We start from the raw sequence: 20,210 nt of genomic DNA, 5'->3' as shown, positions 1-20,210 counted from the left end.
ACTCTTACTGAGTTGTTGGAGGTATTTGGGAAATTTAGAGGTCTGTCTGGCTTTACGATCAACATGGACAAGTCTGAATTTTTGAATATTTCTTTAGAGGAGGGGGAGGCGCAGAGGTTGGCGGACACCTTTCCGGTGAGGCGAGTACTGGGGCATCTTAGGTATCTTGGTATTTTGATTCCATCTGATTTATCATGTCTTTATGATCTCAATTATTCTAGGATAGTGCGTTTAGTGCGGAGAGATTTGCAAGCTTGGAAGGGTTTGTGGTTGTCCTGGTGGGGGCGTATAGCTGTTGTCAAAATGAATATCTTACCCCGTCTGTTATTTTTATTCCAAACGCTTCCCATAGCGGTGCCTAGGGGACTTTTGAAGCTATTGCATAAGGAATTTCGATATTTTATTTGGCAAGGGAAACATCCCAGGTTGAGTCAACAAGTACTTTGGTCTGCTAGGGAAGACGGGGGACGGGCAGTGCCCAATCTGCACTGGTATTACGAGGCTGCACAACTCCGTTTTATTTTGGATTGGAAGATTGCGGTGTTTAAACCTGGGGTTCAAATAGAACAAAGCTATGTTCCGCATTGTACACTGAATAATTGGCTGTGGATCTCTTTCTCGTTGTCAGAGCGATTGCAGGGGCAAGGGAACCCGTTCTTTTGTCATTTAGTACGGATGTGGGGTTCTTTATGTCAAAGGGAAAAGAGTGGTAGGGGAGTTTCCACGCTTGCTCCTATTAAGGGGGAACCGCGGTTTATTGCAGGTTTGGAAAGGGGGGCGTTTCGGAAATGGGAATCTATGGGGATTCTTACATTTCGAGATGTACTTGTTGGGGGATGCTTACCTACTTTTGATGCATTGGTGACTAAGAAGCCTGGGTTAAGAGGCGAATTTTTTGCATACATGCAATTGAGACATTTTATGATCTCGGAAAGTTGGGATAAAGGAAATCCCCAGGGGACTGAATCTTTGGAAAACTTATGGCTTTTGTTGAGTAAAGTACCGAGACCGATTTCCATTCTTTATAAGTTCTTGCGCGGTAGAGTGGTGATTTCCTTTCCTTTTAAACAACAGTGGGAACGGGACCTCCGGCTGCATCTTTCTGCGGATGATTGGTCCCGTATTTGTATAGAGGTACAGAAAGCATCTCATTGTATATTGGTCCAAGAAAATGCTTATAAAATCTTAACACGCTGGTATTTCACACCTGCAAGGTTACATATTATGTACCCTCAGGTCTCAGACTCTTGCTGGAGATGTGGTAAGGGCCCTGGATCTTTTATGCATATTTGGTGGGACTGTGGGGTGATTCAGAAATTTTGGGTTACTGTTACACGATCTTTGACATTGTGGATCCAGGATCCATTGCAACTTTCACCTCAAGTTTGTCTGTTAGGGTTACATAATGTTAGAGATGTTCCTTGGCAGACAAAACTGGTCAGAATGGGGTTGGCAGCGGCCAAATGTTTAATAGCATTATATTGGAAGAAGTTTGTTGCTCCACCAGAAGGGGAATGGTTAGAGAAATTGCGAAAACTTGCACAGATGGAATGTATAGCTGCTAAACATTATGGTTATGATTTACAAAGGCGGACTTGGGACAAAATATTTCAGTGCATTTAATTATTTCCTCATGTGGGGTGGGAGGGTGGGATAGAGGGGGAGGAGAGGTGTGGTTACTTGGGAGTCTTTTTGAAGGAACAACGAAAGGACTTCCTCATGGTGTTTAATTTGTTGGGGATTATCATTGACTATATTGGTTTACTTTATGTTGGGTGGCGGGATTGAGATATACTTATGTTGGGGGTTTTCTCTTTTTTTCTTTTTTATATGCTTTGTGGAAAGATTGTAATATTACGGATTGGTTCACAAATGGTGACTGTATTGTTTATATTCATTATAAAATTCTAATAAAAATTGATTAAAACAAAAAAAAAGAAGTGAGTCTTCCCAAAGACAACCGGCCTGTGGGGCAGCAGCACCGGTCTCCCAGCCAAACCAGCTCGCCACCCACTGAATTATCATTACTTTACCGATCAGAGACCCCAGGTGCATTCCACCCCCCACCCCGCCCCACCAAAACCCTCCTCCCACCCCAATCCCATCTTCTTTCGTCCCCCCAACACTACCCCCAGTTCCCCCTCGCATCTCAACCATTTTCAAACCAATCAATCCCCACACACACATCCAACACCCCAGCACTACCTCCATCCCACTCTCTCCCTCCTCACACGAACCCTCTCGTCCCCCCATCCACCACCCAGCCTCCCATCTGAAAGTTAGATTACGAACCCTCACAAAAACTCCAAAGGGTTACAACGCCCAGGTATATGTAAAACACAGCAAAACAGTAAAACAGTGCAAAAAGAACTGCATAAACATCAAACTGGCAAAACTCTCAGACAGGCGTTCAGCATACTCTCAAACCAAGTGTCCAGAGGCCAGAAATCCTTGCCGTGCAGGTCCCCCTCTCCCGATGGAAGTCAAGGCAGCATGGCTTCTGTTAACTCAAGGAGACTACATAGACTGGAGTCGTGCCACGCAAGCAGTTCACACAGGCGGAGGCAAAGCAAATGCCCCCAGCGACCCCGGGTAGAACAAGATCACCACCACACTGTCGGATGACCAAAACAGCTTGATAGAAGAAAATCCACCAGAAAACTCACGTCAGGCACCCAGCAGCACTCCTAAGCTTCCTGCAGCTTCTCGAGGAACTTTTTCAAATCGTCCGCCGTGCTCAGAGTGACAGTCCGATTTTCATGAGTTAGTCTCACCTTAGCAGGGTAAAGAAATGCAAATCTTATTCCCCTCGTGACCAGCTGCGAGCAATACGGCGTAAGGGCCCTACGCTGCTCCGCAACTTTGGTGGAGAAATCTTGAAATAGCATAATCTTGGCCCCCTCATAGGACAGAGATCTGGTTTTCTTGAACAGGTCCAACTGGCGCGCTTTGATTGCATAATTATGGAATCTGGCCAGCACCGGCCTCGGGCGGCCCGTCCCGTCTCCATCGCGACGTTGGCCAACACGATGGACCCGCTCAACCACTACAGGGCCAGCCTGCTCCGCCAGACCCAGCTCCTTCGGCAGCCATCTTTCCACCACGTGGAGAAGGTCAGAATCTTTCACTGACTCCGGGAGCCCTATCAGACGGAGGTTCTTTCTGCGGGCCCTGTTCTCCTGGTCCTCCACTCTCTCGAGCAATTGACACACTCGGGTCTCCAAGGAATCAATCCTGCCATCCGCGACCACCGCTCTGTCTTCCTGTGCCGAAACACGTTCCTCCACCTGGTGAATCTGCGTCGCGTGTCCAGCCAGCACATCCTTAATCTCGTCCATTGAAGCATGCAGCTTGGCCAGCTTGTCGTCCAGTAGTTGGGATAAGTTCCGCATGGATACCTGCAGCACCTCATCCGAGGTGTGTTCCGCCGGCATCTCCGTCACCTCTGTTTGGGTCCCCGCCATTTTATGTGTTGGCGCCACGCTGCTTCTTGGGGCCTTCGGCGCTCTTGTCGACATCCCCCGCGCCGCCACCGCGAGTCACGCGTCGAACGCTCCTCAGACCGGCGGGAGCGAACCCGGAAGTGCAGGAGCCGCAGAAAATCAATAAAGAACCGGCGGCGGCAGGCGATCGGGGAGCCGAATGGTGTAGGGAGGACGAAGCTCCGCGTTCAGGCATCCGTTTATGTTCCTGCCATCACGTGATCCCCGTGACTTTTTTTTTTTTTTTCTTTATCCCCTCCTTCCATCCAGTTCCCTTCAGTGTCTGTTCCACTCTCTCCTACCCACTTTCTTTCAACGTCTTCTCCCCTCCCTCTCCTAGCCACTTTCCTTCAGCATCTTCTCCCTACTCTCTCGTCCTCATTTCCCTTCAGCATCTTCTCCCCTCTCTCTTTCCCTTTAGCGTCTGTTCCTCTCACCCCTCCTCTCTCTCAACTTCCCTTCAGCACCCTTCGTGTGGTCCAGAAACCCCCTCCCTCCCTCCTGCTCGCCGTGGTTCACGCATCTCCCTCCCTCCCTTCCTTTCCCATATGCTTGGGACAAGCTGCCTGAATCTCTATGTCAGGATCTGTCTCTGGCAGTGTTCAAGGCCCAGTTAAAAGCCCACCTCTTTGAGAGTGCTTTCAACTCCTAACTCCTCTCACAAGTTAGACTGTAAGCTCTTCTGAGCAGGGACCATCTATAAATGTCAAAATGTACAGCGCTGCGCATGCCTTTCAGTGCTATATAAGTGATTAGTCGTAGCAGTAGTCTCTTGCAGCTACAGAACCACAGGAGCCTTCCTGATACTGGTAGTAGTGCGTAAGGAATGCTTGTAGAATTATGGTGTCTAATGAGAGCTACTTACATTTTGTACCAGAAAATTAAAGTCTACCCCCTCCACCCCCAAGCAGTTACCTGTAGAATGCGACAGGCAACAGTCTGATGTGATGCTCAGAGGCTGTTCTGTGCAGGACTTGGTAAAGCTCCTGTTCTGTAATGACAGAAGTGTAACGTTTCTATACAAACATACTAGATACAGTATATTATATATTTATTAGGGCTATACATCAATTAAAATGTTTAATCACATGATTAATTGCGATTGATCGCATAAAGCGCCTCCCTCACATTTTCTCCTGTATGGTACAATATATACATAGCAGTTGTAAATTCTCAAAACTGACACATTTCAATTCAATTGTCCCACAGAAAGGCAATATATCAAATCCCATTAACCCCCTTACTAAGCTAAAAATAATATCATTTATCTTACCTTTGTTGTCTGGTGATTTTATCATTCTAATCATCTCCTTCCGAATCTCTGGCTCTACTTCTTGTGCTCTGTCTATTCACTCTTTCTTTTTCTCTCCTCTTTACTTCCTGCCCTATATCCATCTTTCACAATCAACTTTTCGTCCTCCTTTTCAAATCTGTCTAGTTTCCGTCTCTTCTTTTCTCTGTCATTCATAGGCAGAACCATCTCCCTCCTCTTTCTTTCCATGGGTACCCTCCCTTCCCTCCCCTCACCACTCCATGTTATCCATTTCTCTCTTTCCTTCCTCTGTCACCATCTCTCTTGTTTTTACCATCCTTATTTCCAGAATTTGGCCTTCTCAAACATCACCCAACTCGCTTCCCCATCTGTACCTCTTTCTCCCAACAAATCTTCCTACGATCCTATACTCTCCCTCCCTCCCATCCTCCCCCCTGGTTAGGTCTCTCTCTCTCTCCTTCCCTCCCTTCCTACATGGTGTGGTCAGGTCACTCTCTCTCCTTCCTTCCCTCCCTTCCTCTAACCTTTCACAGCCTGCCAACAATGCTCGTGATTAAAGCAGAGCATTGCCAGCAGGTTAGCTGGCTCTACAACCTCTCATGGTCCTTCAGTCCCTGCTACATCAGAACAGCTTATGTAACTTCTTGTTCTGGTGTAACATAGTAAATGACGGCTGATAAAGACCTGAATGGGTCATCCAGTCTGCCCATTAGTTAGTCTCATTAAAAATACATGATTAAATTATCTTTTCTTTGATATTTCTGGGACAAAGACAAGTCCATCTGGTATTATCTTAGGTTCCAAATGCTGAAGTTGCCTTCTAATCAAGCCATTGTGACATCACTGCTGAGGTTGGCTCTTAGGCATTGGTGGAATGAGGCATTATGACATCACCATCTCAGCTCTGGAATGTTGCTACTCTTTGTGTTTCTGCCAGGTAACATAGTAAATGACGGCAGATAAAGACCTGAACGGTCCATCCAGTCGGCCTATTACAAATACATGATTCAATTAACTTGTCTCTTCGTTGATATTTCTGGGTCATAGACTAAAGTCCACCTGGTCTTGTCCTAGGTTCCAAATGCTGAAGTTGCCGTCCAAGCTCACTCCAGCCTATCCAACCATCCTGTTGTTTGCAGGACATCTACCGTAAAGTCTGGCCAGTAACATCCTCATGTTCCAAGTTACTGCAGTTCTCATTGATGTCCTCTTCAGCCCATCCTACACCAAATCACCACATATGGGACACAAACTGTACAAGTAAATCCAATACCAGCCTTAGTTCTTTAATTTATACCATTTGTTTTAGAACATAAGAACATAAGAAGCGCCATCTCCGGATCAGACCTTCGGTCCATCAAGTCCGGCGATCCGCACACGCGGAGGCCCCGCCAGGTATACACCTGGTTTATTTATAGCCACCATATCTTTATATGCCTTTCTCAAGGAGATATGCATCTAGTTTGCTTTTGAAGCCTGGGACTGTCGATTCCGCAATAATCTCCCCTGGGAGAGTATTCCAGATGTCCACCACTCTCTGTGTGAAGCAGAACTTCAGAGAGTGGTGGAAATCCTCTGTTTATTCCAGACTTTTTTGAATTCCATCACCACTTCCCTCGGGAGGGCTTTCCAGGCATCTACCACCCTCTCCGTGAAAAAGAATTTCCTAACATTGCTCCTGAGTCTTCCTCCCTGCAACCTCAAGTTACGCCCTCTAGATGTACCATTTTCTCTTCTCTGGTTCTATATTAATACCTTTCAAGTATTTAAATGTCTGTTTCATATTTCCCCTGCCCCTCCTCTCCTCTAGAATATACATGTTTAGGTCTTCCAGTCTCTTCTCATACCTCAAACCTCTGCTTTAATCGCTAGCAGTCAGCAGCCTATGAAAGGTTAGAGGGAGAGGATATAATGGACTGTGACAGCTCTCCAACGGAGGGGGGGGTGAGGTGAAGATGGTGAGAGGTAGCTCTCTAGGAGGAGAGCAGCTACAGCAGTAGCGGCTTTACAGGAGGGGGCATCAGTAACACTTTCTGGCGACGGTGAAGATGGTGAGAAGCAGTGGTAGGAAATGGCTGAAGCTCCTCAAACATTCTTCCGACGTGCTGATATCAATTCTGGTGGAGGCGCGCTGGAAATGACAGGGAAGGATGGCGGGTCGTGACTGTCCAGGGAAAATCATAGGGACTAAAGTAGGCCAGACTGCGTTGGGCCACGTTAACGCGTTAAAATGTTTCACACTCGTTGAACAATTAATGCATTCATCGTATTATTGTGTTAATTGTTCAGCCCTAATATGGGGTGCAACATGAATTACAAATTTAAAAAAAGTATAAACGTCCTTAATAGATAAGAACATAAGAATAGTCTTACTGGGTCAGACCAACGGTCAATCAAGCCTAGTAGCCCGTTCTCACAGTGGCCAATTCAGTTCACTAGTACCTGGCCAAAACCCAAAGAGTAGCAACATTCCATGTTACCGATCCAGAGCAAGCAGTGGCTTCCCCCATGTCTTTCTGAAGAACAGACTATGGACTTTTCCTCCAGGAAATTGTCTAAACCTTTCTCAAAACCGCTCTTACCACAACCTCTGGCAACGTGTTCCAGAGCTTAACTATTTCCTCCTATTGGTTTTAAAAGTATTTCCTTGTAGTTTCATCGAGTGTCCCCTAGTCTTTGTAATTGTTGACGGAGTGAAAAATTGATCCACTTGTACCCATTCTATTCCACTGAGGATTTTGTAGACTTCAATCCTATCTCCCCTCAGCCGTCTCTTTTCCAAGCTGAAGAGCCTTAACCGTTTTCGTCTTTCCTCATACAAGAGATGTAATAGCACATAACATGACCGTATCCATATTTATACAAAATTAACTGAAGACGTTCTAAAATAGCCAGGCTTTGCAGTTTGCAGGTTACCAGGCCCAGTGGTACAGATCTCCACATAAGAAAATGCTCCTTCATTCACTTTATTATTTCTATACCACTTATAGCCTAAGTGGTTTACATTCAGCTACTCAAGTATTTTTCCCATCTGTCCTGGTGGGCTCACACTCTAATGTACCTGGGGTAATGGGGGGATTAAGTGACTTGCCTGGGATTTGAACTCAGTAGCTTTAACCAGGAGGAATTTGAAGCAAGCTTGCTATGATGAACACAAGATCTGAGACAACGCTTATACTTCTCCCTCCGTATTCACAGTTTCAGCATTTGGGTTTCGATTATTCACGGTTTTTAGCTTGCTGGCTCCTCCCCCCAAATTACATCAGCTTGCATAGAGAAATCGCTGATTCCAAGCGTTTACAGAGAAAATCGCCGATTGCTAGCACTTTCTTCACCGTGTTTTGCCTCTCCTTCAGGAACAGTCCAGGTCTCCCATCATGTTATTCACGGTTTCACTATATTCACAATGGTTTTTAATAGAAAACGGCGAACAACATATGAAAAAGTTATTTGCGTTTTTTCTGTATTTGCGGTTCTGTTAATCCCCTATCGCAGCGAATACGGAGGGAGAAGTGTACAGCACTATTTGCACACATAAACAAACAGGCACCTTTTTGGTGTAAAATCTTATAGATCATTAAGATGGTAAATTCTGTTCTTTGGAATAAGGATGGTACACAAAAAGGTCAACATTAGGCCGCCGTGAGGTAGGTCTGTTCTCCTGCCTCAGCCTGCATCGTTCAGAGCCGCCATTCTTTCTGCTCACCTTCTTCCACAGGGCGGAAAAGATGAAACCAATAGACCCCTCTCTCCTGTAGGCATTGAAGGAAAGTCAGACACATCCCCAGCAGCTTCTGTAGATCTCCTTCCTCCTTTGAAGCCAAAGACAAAAAGGAAATTAAAAGAGAAATCCTCATTCCTTGTCAGTGTTTCCAGCCAAGCTTGAAATTGCAGAAGTTCCTTTCATTGCTGGCTGAAGGAAGCCCTAAACAGTTATGCAATGGCCTCTCGTACAGGTTTCTTTCATTTAAATGCCTTTAGTCTCCAAGGGTCAGATCCTGTAAAAGGTGCCCTAGTTGTGAACACTGAGCAATGCCTAACTAAAATCTGCAGCCAACTCAAATTGATTCAATTAGTTTAAATGGAGTGGTTAATTGACTGTGCCATTGAAGTAAATTGAGAAATAAAATTAAAAAATCCAATTAAGAGTTCCATGCGGAACTGAGAGTGGTGCCTAGTGACACCAAAGTCAAGGCCCCCTTCAACGCCTACCTGACTTAGGCATATCTAGGCCTCCTAGTTAGACGCTGGTAAATGAGGCCCATGGAAATCCGGCCTAATAAGCGGCACATAGCAGTTGATTGACAACCGTGTGGAGCAGAGCCTACAATGGAGATGCACTTAGGTGCTGTTTAGAGAATCTGGCGCTAAGGCCTAGATTCTCTGTAGGGCGCCAATATCTGCAGCTGATGGTGCCCTATACAGAATCACGCCTCTGCGAAAGATAGGTGCCGAAAACGTAGGGTAGGGTTTTCTGGGCCTACATTTCCGGTGCCTATCGATGCTGTGAATCACGTCAATGTAGGCACTTAAGGCCCTCCAATGCCACTTCCAGCGCCACTTCCAGCATTAGCCTTGCCCATAGTGGCATTCGGTAGCCTAAATATAGGCGCTGTTTTTCAAACTTGCCCCTATGTGCATAACCACTCCACCTGCTGGAGACACTGTGCCTTCAAGTTTATTCAAAATTTGATTGATCACATATTATTACTTCTAGAGGATGTACAGTAAAAATTGGGAATACAGGTAATCATTAAAAAACAGATGTAAAAACACACTGACAGCGACAAAAACGAACATACAGAAGAGGGAGAACTACAATAAGTTTAAGAAAAGTATACATAAAAAGTTAAAACAGAAGGGGGGGGGGGTGAATTAATCAAGTTTCTTAAAGGTCTAGGAAGGAACCAGTAGCAAGCTAAATCTTGGGTGCAAGAGGGACAGGTTGGGATTACAACTCAAAGGCATCTTTGAATAGAAAACTCTAAATACACTCAGATAAAGAAGCACCTCAGCAAAGATACTTTCTCACACCAGACCTTTTGCAGTGCTCCGAAGAGTCTGATGTACACGGCCAACCCACACATGCTCCAAAATGTGTTGTAACCTCTCGGAACTATTCACACGGGCAAATAGAAATGTGAGCCATATACAGATAAAGCACAGTTACTTACCGTAACAGGTGTTATCCAGGGACAGCAGGCAGATATTCTTAACGCATGGGTGACGTCACCGACGGAGCCCCGGTACGGACACTTTTAACTAGAAAGTTCTAGATGGCCGCACCGCGCATGCGCGAGTGCCTTCCCGCCTGACGGAGGAGAGCGTGGTCCCCAGTTAAGATAAGCCAGCTAAGAAGCCAACCCGGGGAGGTGGGTGGGTCGTAAGAATATCTGCCTGCTGTCCCTGGATAACACCTGTTACGGTAAGTAACTGTGCTTTATCCCAGGACAAGCAGGCAGCATATTCTTAACGCATGGATGACCTCCAAGCTAACAGAGAGGGAGGAGGGATGGTTGGCCATTAGGAAAATAAATTTTGTAACACAGATTGGCCGAAGTGTCCATCCCGTCTGGAGAAGGCATCCAGACAATAGTGAGTAGTGAACGTGTGAACTGAGGACCAAGTGGCAGCCTTGCAGATTTCCTCGATGGGCGTGGAACGGAGGAAAGCCACAGAAGCAGCCATAGCTCTGACCCTGTGGGCCGTGACAGCACCTTCCAGTGAGAGACCGGCCCGAGCATAACAGAACGCAATGCAGGCAGCAAGCCAGTTAGAAAGCGTCCATTTACAAACAGGGTGCCCCAGACGGTTGGGGTCAAAGGACAAAAAGAGTTGAGGTGAAGAGCGGTGAGCCCTGGTACGGTCCAGGTAGTATGCAAGGGCCCGCTTACAATCTAGCGTGTGTAACGCCTGTTCCCCAGGATGAGCATGGGGTTTAGGGAAAAAGACAGGCAATACAATGGACTGGTTGAGGTGGAAGTCCGAGACCACCTTGGGAAGGAATTTAGGGTGGGTACGCAGAACCACCTTGTCATGGTGAAAAATAGTAAAAGGTGGGTCGGCAACCAGTGCATGCAGCTCACTAACCCTCCTGGCAGAGGTGATGGCAATGAGGAAAAGCACCTTCCACGTCAGAAATTTGAGTGAAGTAGTGGCAAGAGGCTCAAACGGAGGTTTCATGAGGGCTGATAAAACCACATTCAGGTCCCAGACGACAGGAGGAGGCTTCAGAGGTGGTTTGACATTGAAGAGGCCTCTCATGAACCGGGAAACCAGTGGATGAGCCGTGAGAGGTTTTCCGAGGATAGGCTCATGAAACGCAGTGATGGCACTGAGGTGGACTCTGATTGAGGTAGACTTGAGGCCAGCGTCGGACAGAGAGAGCAAATAGTCCAGTACAGTTTCCACCGCCAACGAGGTGGGGTCGTGGTGATGCAGGAGACACAAAGAAGAGAACCTGGTCCACTTCTGATGGTAACATTGGAGGGTGGCCGGTTTCCTGGAGGCATCCAAAATGCGACGGACAGGCTGAGACAGATTCTCTGGAGAGATCAGCCCGAGCGAAACCAAGCTGTCAGGTGGAGCGATGTCAGATTGGGATGAAGTAGAGACTGATGCTGCTGCGTAAGTAGAGTAGGAAACACAGGAAGAGGAATGGGCTCCCTGGAGCTGAGCTGGAGCAGGAGGGAGAACCAGTGTTGGCGAGGCCACCGAGGAGCGATGAGAATCATGGTGGCTCTGTCCCTGCGGAGTTTGAATAGCGTCCGCAACATTAGAGGCAGTGGAGGAAAGGCATAGAGGAACCGATCCGTCCAGTCGAGCAGGAATGCATCCGGGGTCAGACGATGAGGAGAGTAGAGTCTGGAGCAGAACTGGGGCAGCTGATGGTTGTGAGGAGCTGCAAAGAGGTCCACCTGAGGAGTGCCCCAGAGAGCAAAGATGGAGTGGAGTGTGGGAGGATCCAAGGTCCACTCGTGAGGTTGAAGGATGCGGCTGAGGTTGTCGGCCAGGGAGTTCTGTTCGCCCTGGATATAGACGGCCTTGAGGAAGAGACTGCGGGCCGTGGCCCAGGTCCAGATGCGGATGGCCTCCTGACAGAGGAGGGGAGATCCGGTGCCGCCTTGCTTGTTTATGTAGTACATGGCGACTTGGTTGTCTGTGCACAGGAGAAGAACCTGAGGATAGAGAAGGTGCTGGAAGGCCTTGAGAGCATAGAACATGGCCCTGAGTTCCAGGAAATTGATGTGATGTTGACTCTCCTGAGGGGTCCAGAGTCCCTGGGTGCGAAGATCTCCCATGTGAGCTCCCCATGCATAGGGGGAGGCATCTGTGGTTATGATCATGGAGTGAGGGGGTAGATGAAAGAGTAGACCCCTGGAAAGAGGAGTTCAACCACCATTGAAGAGATTGCTGAAGAGACGATGTCACAGAGATGGGATGAGAAAGAGGATCCGTGGTCTGTGACCATTGGTTGGCTAGAGTCCATTGAGGTGTCCTGAGGTTGAGTCGTGCCAGAGGAAGCACATGGACTGTCGAGGCCATGTGGCCCAGGAGGACCATCGTTTGCCGAGCCGGAATAGAGCAACAAAGGAGCACCTGACGGCAGAGATGGAGCAGGGTTCGTTGGCGGTCTGAGGGGAGAAACGCCCTCATCAGAGTGGTGTCGAGGACGGCACCAATGAACTGAAGTCGCTGTGTGGAGAGGAGATGTGACTTGGGGTAGTTGATCTCGAACCCCAGGAGATGGAGGAAAGAGATGGTGTGTTGAGTGGCTTGTAGCACAAGCGGAGACGTAGGAGCTTTCACCAACCAATCGTCCAAGTATGGGAACACCTGGAGGTTGTGAGACCTGAGGAAGGCCGCCACCACAATAAGGCACTTGGTGAACACCCTGGGCGATGATGCGAGGCCAAAGGGTAGCACTTTGTACTGATAGTGGTGGTGCTGTACCTGAAATCGGAGGTAGCGACGTGAAGTCAGATGGATTGGAATGTGAGTGTAGGCCTCTTTGAGGTCTAGGGAACATAGCCAGTCGTGATGAGAGAGAAGAGGGTAAAGCGTGGCAAGGGAGAGCATCCTGAATTTTTCCTTGACCAGGCACTTGTTGAGGTTCCGAAGATCGAGGATGGGACGGAGGTCTCCTGTCTTTTTGGGAACCAGGAAGTAGCGGGAGTAGAATCCCTGACCCCTTTGGTCTGGGGGTACCTCTTCGATGGCATTGAGAAGAAGAAGGGATTGGACCTCCCTCAGGAGGAGGGGGGATTGAGAGGAGTGAGAAACAGACTCTATGGGAGGATTGTCTGGTGGAAGAGTCTGGAAGTTGAGAGAGTAGCCGTGGCGAATGATGTTGAGGACCCACAGGTCTGATGTAATGACCTCCCAACGGTTGAGGAAGAGTTGAAGGCGGCCTCCTATCGGCTGAGGCAATGATGGCGGGAGACTGGCTATGCCCTGGAAAAAAGAGTCAAAAGGGCTGAGATGGTTTTGACTGTGGGAGAGGCTTGGCAGGTTGGTGAGACTGTAAACGTGCCTGAGTTTGGTGCTGCTGACGAGGCCGGCGAGGCTGTTGCTGCTGAGGCGGGTTGAGAGGTCTGGCCGAGAACCTGCGTTGGTAGGAAGACTGCTGTTTGTAGGGGCGAGCAGGTGGAGTCTTCTTTTTAGGTTTGATTAGGGTATCCCACCTGGTCTCGTGTGCTGATAGTTTCTGGGTAGTTGAGTCCAGGGACTCCCCGAATAGTTCATCACCAAGACAAGGTGCATTAGCCAGGCGGTCTTGGTGATTAATGTCGAGGTCAGAAACTCTCAGCCAGGCCAAGCGCCTCATGGCAACAGCCATGGCAGATGCTCGAGAGGTCAGCTCAAAAGAGTCATAAATGGAGCGCACCATAAATTTCCGGAGTTGGAGCAAACTGGAGATTTGTTGTTGGAAAACCGGGATCTTACGCTCAGGGATGTACTTTTGTAAGGAGGAGAGTGGTTGCACCAAATGCTTCATATAGAAGGAGAAGTGGAAGGTGTAATTATTAGCCCTGTTGGCAAGCATGGAATTCTGATAAAGGCGCTTGCCAAATTTATCCATTGTTCTGCCCTCTCTGCCAGGAGGGGTGGAGGCATAAACACTGGAGCCCTGGGTTTTCTTCAAGGTGGACTTTGCTAGAAGGGATTCATGGGGTAGTTGAGGTTTGTCGAACCCCGGGATAGGAATGACCCTGTATAAACTATCCAGTTTTCGAGGGGCACCCGGTACCGTGAGAGGATTTTCCCAGTTTTTGTAAAAAGTTTCCCGTAAGATGTCATGGACGGGTAACTTTAAAAATTCTTTGGGAGGTTGTTCGAAGTCCAGGGCTTCCAGGAAAGCCTGGGACTTCTTAGAGTCGGATTCCAAAGGGATCGACAGAGCCGCCGACATTTCCCTGAGAAATTTTGGGAATGAGGACTGTTCAGGTTTGGAACTGGTATCGACCATCGATGGTTCCTCGTCCGTTGAGGAAGCCTCATCATCGGTACCGGGTGGGGATTCTTCCCATAAGTCCGGGTCCCTGACGTCGGTGTGCGCAGGACGGGACGGTGGTGCGGACGGCTCAGTGTGGCGAGTCTTAGAGAGAGATTTGCCAGAGCGCATCGAGACGGTACTGGGGGAGGAAGATCGATGCCGGTCCTGGTCTCGGGGGGGCTGGTGTCGGTCTCGATGTCGGGGAGGGTCGGCATCAGAGCGTGTTTGTACTGGAGGATTAAGTGGTTCAGCCGCGAGTACCGGCATGGAGGTGTTCAACGGTACCGATGGTGTCGACACCGGCGGTATGGTGCGAGGCTCGGGCCGGTCTGGTACCGGAAGGAGTGGGGCCAAAATTGCGGGCAACAAGTGCTGGAGTTGCTGTTGCAGTTGCTCTTGCAATTGGCTTTGGAGTATGGCCGCAATGCGGTCGTCCAGAGGGGGCACCGGTACCGCTTTTATCTTTGTCGGTACCATAGGTGCCGCTCCATGCCCCGGCGATGAGGATGCCGATGACGAGGCACTCACCGAAATCGGGGCGGAGCGTTTGCGGGGTCGGCATGATGCCGGGAGGACCGGCGTCGCCGGTGTGGCAGGAGGGCGCTCAAGGGAAGTGGAAGGCTTCTTAGCCGGCTTACCTGGTGCCAGCGACCCGAAGAAGGATCAGGCGTCGTCGAAGTAGTCGGTGCCGACTTTTGCGGCGCCGTTGACGGCGCGGCCGATTCCATGGCAGATCCGGTACCGAAAAGGATATTCTGTTGGATCTGTCTATTTTTCAAAGTACGTTTTTTAAGAGTAGCACAGCAGGTGCAGGTGTCAGCCCGATGCTCTGGACCCAGGCACTGTAGGCACCAATTGTGCGGGTCAGTGAGAGATATCGGGCGTTGTCACAACCCTAGCCCTAAAGCTCGGCTTGTGCCAGGTAAGGCTTTGGCTAAACTTAGCCCAGCCATTAAAAGAGCTAATCAGGGTGACAGGCTAGAGTCCAGGAATAGGGAAAACTCTGCATTCCCCTTTAAAACCCAGATTACAGATCCCTGGGGAGGGGAGGACTATGAGGGTAACAGCCTGGAACAGCCACAGAATCCTCCTCCTCACTCAGCTAACTCCCAGCTGCAGGACCTGATTAGAAGTTCTGGGAAAACTAGGCAGAAGCTGCAGGCTGCCCCTCCCCCTCAGAGAACAGGGCGTGGTCGCCTCAATGCACTAGAGGCTGCTCTGAGGAGGAGGCAGTCAGTCTGCCCTGGGCCAGCCCAGGAAGGAGGTTTGCAGGACAGCTCTCCTGAACCTCAACTTTACCAGGACATTGAGATGGTGGATCCAGCCCCTGACCCTGAAGCTAACCAGCTAGCAGAACCAGAGCTCATGGACTGCCTAGAAACTGCCAACATTACAGAAGCTTGCCCCATGGAAGAGAGTTAAGTTTCATTGCTGGTTGTTTTCTGTTTGTATGCTCATGCTAGCAATCGTTTAGGCTTCTTCCTGGGGAACTCTTTGCACCTGTGAGAAGTAAGGGAGCAGTGCTGAGCTCCTTACTAGGTGCCTGAGAGTGAAAACCTTTTTGGTTAGGTTTCAATATGCTGGACTGTTTGAGTTTATGTTTTTCTTTTGAAAGCAAGAAAAGTTTCAATTTTTGATTGTGTGCCTGAGGAGGTAGTTTGGGGAAGAATCCACGCAATATCCTAGGTTGGGATTGTGGGGCCATTTGTGGCTTTCTGTTGCTTACAGAAGAAAGTTAGTGGATTCGGCTACTCCCCTCCCCCACCAACTACTGTTAAGTTGGTTGGGGCCAAGCCACCCTTTTATCTAGGCTTGGACACAACACTGTTTTCATTTATAAAGAAAGTGTGATGGTTGGTTACTGCCTATTTGCCAAAGGCAGAACGATTGGGACTACACTCTGCTACTTACCTGTGACACCTGCAAGAAAGGTGTGAGTTGTTGATTGTTTGTTTTCAACTCAATTTTATTTTTGTTCCATTTTCTTATGTTTTGGGAAAGAATGAACTGAACCCTGTTCAAGCTTCATGTCTACAATAAAGTGGGACTTTATTTTCTTTTGAAAGTGACTGTTTGAATCTTGTTGCTTTCTCATTGGATTGTGTGACCAGCTGGACTTCCAGCTTTTCTGGAAGCACGTAGGACGCAGGCTATTCTGAGCGCTGACCGGAGCCAAGCGTATCCACGGGCCCGGCGGTGCCACAGCGTGCACACCGCTGGCACTTCTTAAAGCCCGGCTGAGGGGGCATGAAGGGGAACACGGCCTCCGCAAAATCAAAACCGGAGGCCTGTATGGTGGCAACAGGCCCCGCCAGGGCCGGCCCGAAAAATAAAGAAAAAACAAAGTTGTTTTTTTTTTTTTTGCTAGTTAGAACGAAAAACGAAATCCGAAGGAAAAAGAACAAAAAAGGAAGAAAATAGCGCGAGCGGGAAGGCAAAAACAGAGATTTCAACAGCCGTTGAAAGCACATGCGTCTTCTTCGCTCCGCAAAAACGAAGAAACTGGGGACCACGCTCTCCTCCGTCGGGCGGGAAGGCACTCGCGCATGCGCGGTGCGGCCATCTAGAACTTTCTAGTTAAAAGTGTCCGTACCGGGGCTCCGTCGGTGACGTCACCCATACGTTAAGAATATGCTGCCTGCTTGTCCTGGGATAAAGCAAATTACTCAGAGTAAGCGGCAGAATGACCTCTTTCAGCACCAGAGATGACGTGCATTACAATAATCCAGCTGTAGGAAGCAAAGGCCATGTAAGGTGCACTCCACTGATGTAATCCCACACTATATTTCTCATGTGCATTTTCAGGGAGTACTGGCTAAAGTACTGGAGTCACTAGAGTTCTGCATCACTCCTCGAGGAACTGGGCTTACCTTTGGCACAATTTTTGCAGATATGAAATCCATAATGCAAAAAAACAGCAGACAAATCGAGATCTACCAAATAAAACAAAAGACCCTTAGTAATATCATCACTAAAAAAATATAGAAGGAGAAATGATTTTACCAGTGCTGACATTCAAGGGGTGGCATACATTGGAGCATCGTATTAAATACATACAGTCATATGAAAAAATTAGGACACACCAATGAAATATTCCCCCAGTACCTGGCAAAACCCCCAAAAGTAGCAACACTCCAGAGCAGTGACGAAGTAGTCAGCAGTTATAGAAAATATATAGTGGTCAGGTAGGACCTTGAGTATCCATGCATGCTCATGTCCTGTCGGCTACTGGATGCCCAAGGCCTCGTGCCAAGCACCATGCATTTTCTACAGCTGCCAATTGCCACCTTTGTTCTTTCCCTTCCTATTGTTTTTAACCTTAATTGTCTTTATTTCTATTAATTAGATTGTATTTCTTTTCCCAGTCTTTCCTCGTGTTTTATTATGTTTATAAAATTAGTCTTTATTATGTTTTGTAAGATTTAGTTTTTTGTTAGTTATATTTGTCCCCCAATTTTGTAATTTTATTGATTTGTTCATCACTTAGAATTTGGAATAAGCGATTAATCAAATTTTATAATAAACTTGAAACTTGAAGACTGAGTGCCAGTGTGCCCTTAAACTGTACTGCCCTAGGTGACTGCCTAGTGAATGGGTTGACATCGGTTCTTTTCAATATTTTTTAAATAATATTGCACCAATGCTGTTGGGAAAGGCTATTCTTATGTTCTTATGCGTAGCTGGTTTTAAGAAAAGTTTTGGACAATTTCCTGGAGGAAAAGTCCATAGTCTGTTATTGAGAAAGATGTGGGGGAAGCCACTGCTTGCCCTGGATCGGTAGCATGGAATGTTGCTACTCTTTGGGATTCTAGAATCTTGTTACTCTCTGGGATTCCGGAATCTTGCTATTCTTTGAGATTCTGTATGGAATGGTGCTACTCTCTGGGATTCTGGAATCTTGCTATTCTTTGAGATTCTGAATGGAATTTTGCTCCTCTTTGGGATTCTAGAATCTTGTTACTCTCTGGGATTCTGGAATCTTGCTATTCTTTGAGATTCTGAATGGAATTTTGCTCCTCTTTGGGATTCTAGAATCTTGTTACTCTCTGGGATTCCGGAATCTTGCTATTCTTTGAGATTCTGTATGGAATGTTGCTACTCTTTGGGATTCTAGAATCTTGTTACTCTCTGGGATTCCGGAATCTTGCTATTCTTTGAGATTCTGTATGGAATGGTGCTACTCTCTGGGATTCTGGAATCTTGCTATTCTTTGAGATTCTGAATGGAATTTTGCTCCTCTTTGGGATTCTAGAATCTTGTTACTCTCTGGGATTCTGGAATCTTGCTATTCTTTGAGATTCTGAATGGAATTTTGCTCCTCTTTGGGATTCTAGAATCTTGTTACTCTCTGGGATTCCGGAATCTTGCTATTCTTTGAGATTCTGTATGGAATGTTGCTACTCCTTGGGTTTTGGCCAGGTACTAGTGACCTGGATTGGCCACTGTGAGAACGGGCTACTGGGCTTGATGAACCATTGGTCTGACCTAGTAAGGCTATTCTTATGTAAGTCTCGTGAATTGCCACGGGAACTCGTGGCAGCCATTTTTTTCAAGAGACTGCATGGGCAGGAGTGTAAGCGAACTGCTCCTGCCCCAATTCACCCCGCTGGACCACCAGTGATTAAGGCAGGCCCAGGGGAAGGTCTACACTGCTTTTCTGAGGGAGGGAGGGGGTCCATAGTGATTCTACAACAGGGAGAGAAGAAGGGAGGGGAAGCACGTTGATTCTAAAGCATCAGAGGGAAGATTTCTGGGTCAGCGGGCCTCATGCACAAGCCGCCAATCGCGGCTTTGCAAGACCGGGGGACCACGTGCTGGAGCTGCCGCTTGCGGCTTTGACAACAGAAGAGCGGCTGGGAGGAGGGAGCCAACAAGAAGAGGTAAATGTGGGAGGCACGAATTTGGGATGCAGAATGGAGGGGGACAATGAGGGGTGCGTTGGAACACGGAAGTGAGGATAGAAAGGAAGGGGTGTGTTGGCACAGAAAGGGAGAGATAGTACCCCAATTTGTAAGTACGAGTTTGATATAAGTCGAGCGTTCTTAAACCGGGGACTGCCTGTACATTTGCATGGCAGAGTCAGAGGCTGCTAGGAAGCTCGGAAAAAGACCACAGCGAGTCATTCTGACTCAATTTAAAGAAATACCATATTTTTCGCTCCATAAGACACACCTCACCATAAGAAGCACCCCAGATTTAGAGAAGGAAAACAAGAAAAAAACCAATTCTGAACCAAACTGTATACTAATATATACCCGGCACCTTTAAATTCTGTCCCCGCCCCCCCCCAATCAATCATCGCTTTTACATACCCCCCAGTACCTTTAAATTCCATCCCAGCCCCCCGGCAGTACCTTTAAATTGTGGAGGTAGTGAACGGCTGCCTACTGATTGTCGGGGCCTGCGGCGCACAAGCGTGTTAATGCCTGGACCCACAACACTTCCTAATTGTGCCGGTTGCTGGTGCTTCGCTGGACAGCTGCCTGCTATTTACCGGCATGTCGGGGCCAGGCATTAGCGCGCTTGTGCGCTGCGGGCCCGGCAATCAGCAGGCAGCCGTCCACTACCTCCACAATTTAAAGGTACTGTCCGGGGGAGGTGAGGGGGGGGGGGTATATTCGCTTCATAAGATGCACCCTTATTTCCACTGACTTTTTTGGTGGAAAAAAGTGCATCTTATGGAGCGAAAAATACGGTATTTCTTTATGGAAAGGGAGCTGAAAGAGAAAGGACAGAATCTGACTTCAAGAAAGCATGGACAAGTACAGAGAATCTGTGAGGGAAAGGGACAGTCAGTGTGGAAAGCACACTGGAGAGACCATATGAACTTTAACTAACAATATTTTACCTTTTTATAAAATGGGGATAAAACAGAAAATTTTTCACCAGGGAAGCATAATGTAGCTCTATCCAGCATGACTTCTTTGGCCAATGACAAAGTGAGAAGAAGCAAGTAACA

At 47.8% G+C, this 20,210-nt stretch overlaps 1 protein-coding gene across 3 annotated transcripts in view; it reads right to left on the bottom strand.

Moving 5' to 3' along the window:
* FANCA (FA complementation group A) overlaps positions 1-20,210 on the bottom strand; it is a 184,026-nt gene that overhangs the window by 20,519 nt on the left and 143,297 nt on the right. For all 3 annotated transcript variants that reach the window (XM_033940379.1, XM_033940381.1, XM_033940380.1), the window contains exons 38-40: positions 17,122-17,184; positions 8,462-8,567; positions 4,398-4,473 (exon numbers count right to left, since the gene is read on the bottom strand). In XM_033940379.1, coding sequence (XP_033796270.1) covers positions 4,398-4,473; positions 8,462-8,567; positions 17,122-17,184 — 245 coding nt within the window. The remainder of the gene's footprint in view (positions 1-4,397; positions 4,474-8,461; positions 8,568-17,121; positions 17,185-20,210) is intronic.

The sequence above is a fragment of the Geotrypetes seraphini genome, chromosome 4 (assembly GCF_902459505.1).
Source record: "Geotrypetes seraphini chromosome 4, aGeoSer1.1, whole genome shotgun sequence".
NCBI classification, from domain to species: domain Eukaryota; kingdom Metazoa; phylum Chordata; class Amphibia; order Gymnophiona; family Dermophiidae; genus Geotrypetes; species Geotrypetes seraphini.
This window is presented reverse-complemented; position numbering and strand designations above follow the sequence as displayed.